The sequence below is a fragment of the Trichechus manatus genome, unplaced genomic scaffold (assembly GCF_000243295.1).
Source record: "Trichechus manatus latirostris isolate Lorelei unplaced genomic scaffold, TriManLat1.0 scaffold00028, whole genome shotgun sequence".
Taxonomy (NCBI): domain Eukaryota; kingdom Metazoa; phylum Chordata; class Mammalia; order Sirenia; family Trichechidae; genus Trichechus; species Trichechus manatus.
In genome coordinates, this window is record NW_004443964.1 from 13,267,449 (window position 1) to 13,268,880 (window position 1,432).

Sequence of the window (1,432 nt, forward strand, 5' to 3'; positions counted from 1 at the left end):
ATGCCCAGGCTAAACGGAATGAAAAAAACAAACAAACAAACAAAACGTGGATGTAGGCCAAATCCCCCTCCTGGCAACTAATTTCTGATCTCTACATGATCTGGTATAATAATTCTTTCCTAAGAAGCCTCTTCTGCCCAATGTTTTCTCTTCCTTCTGATCACCCTCATACTTGATATATAGTTTAAATTATGTTGTGCATTTATTTGTATATTTGTAATTGTTCTGAGTTTTTACATCTTCTATGTATAGATCATAAGATTTTTCAAACCAGTGACATTATTATTATTATCTCATTTTGTTTGTTCCATAAGGCCAAGTAAAGTAGTATTCAAAGGCTAGATACTCAATAAATATCTAGCAATGATAGCAATGGAGAAAATGCAAATGACTTGTCTTCTCTTTTAAATATTAGTTTGTACAGAAATGAAGCATGTGATCCAGAAAAAATAACATCCTTCATTAATCATCACATCCCTGATGCTAAATTAAAAACAGAAAGCAAAGAAAAGCTTGTGTATACATTACCTTTGGAAAGGACAAGCGTATTTCCAGGTAACTTAAATATGATTAAAATGGAATGGAATTTGGGAACAAATGCTTACATTAGTACTATAGTTTTCACTGTCTAATAGATTTGGGTTTTGTCATTTGTTGGGTTCCCCAAGAAGCAGAACCTGAGATGAGGATTTGAGTGCAATTGATTTATTGGATAGCTGATCACCAGAAGCACCAGCAGGGGGCATGGGGACATGAGCCAGGGAAAGGAAGGAGGAAGCCAAGGAAGGCTGCATTTTAGAGCAGGTTACTGCAGTGGGCAATTGAGGTTTAACCACACTGAGAGAAATGATTGAATAAATAAACAAGTGGGCCCAGAGTTACATCACTCCAGTGAAGAAGCTGGGTCACCATTCCCTATCCATCATTGGTTGAAGGATGCTTCCAGGAGCACTAACTTTCTGACCCTTCCCAGTTGCTCTGGCTCGGCATGCTTCTGAGGCCAGAAAAAAACCCTCAGGCTGGTGTTCTTAATAAGAAAATTTTCTGTGTAAGGTGAGTACAGAAAGATACAGTGGGGCATCAGTGGTGTCTGCTACAGGTTTCTTTTTTGCATTTAATTCAATTATGTATGTATTTATATTATAGAGAAAAACACTGTTTAAAACTGTTCACTCAACACGGATTCCCAGCCTGTGGGGTAGTGGTGCCAACTCAGGCTTTCATTTATAAGTAAACCTTGTTGTTGTGGTGGTGGTGTGCTGTCAAGTCGATTCCGACTCACAGTGACCCTATAGGACAGAGTAGAACTGCCCCCCTAGGGTTTCCAAGGCTGTAATCTTTAGGAAGCAGACTGTCACATCTTTCTCCCATGGAGTCCCTGGTGGGTTCAAACTGCTGACCTTTCAGTTAGCAGCCAAGCACTTTAACCACT

The 1,432-nt window shown here is 39.3% G+C and overlaps 1 protein-coding gene across 1 annotated transcript in view; it reads left to right on the top strand.

The window, feature by feature from the left end:
* The window catches only part of LOC101359963 (ATP-binding cassette sub-family A member 6), a 63,223-nt gene that overhangs the window by 36,647 nt on the left and 25,144 nt on the right, over nt 1-1,432 (top strand). The window contains exons 12-13 of the mRNA XM_023729434.1: nt 253-319; nt 416-555. Of these exons, the coding sequence (XP_023585202.1) occupies nt 253-319; nt 416-555 (207 nt within the window). The remainder of the gene's footprint in view (nt 1-252; nt 320-415; nt 556-1,432) is intronic.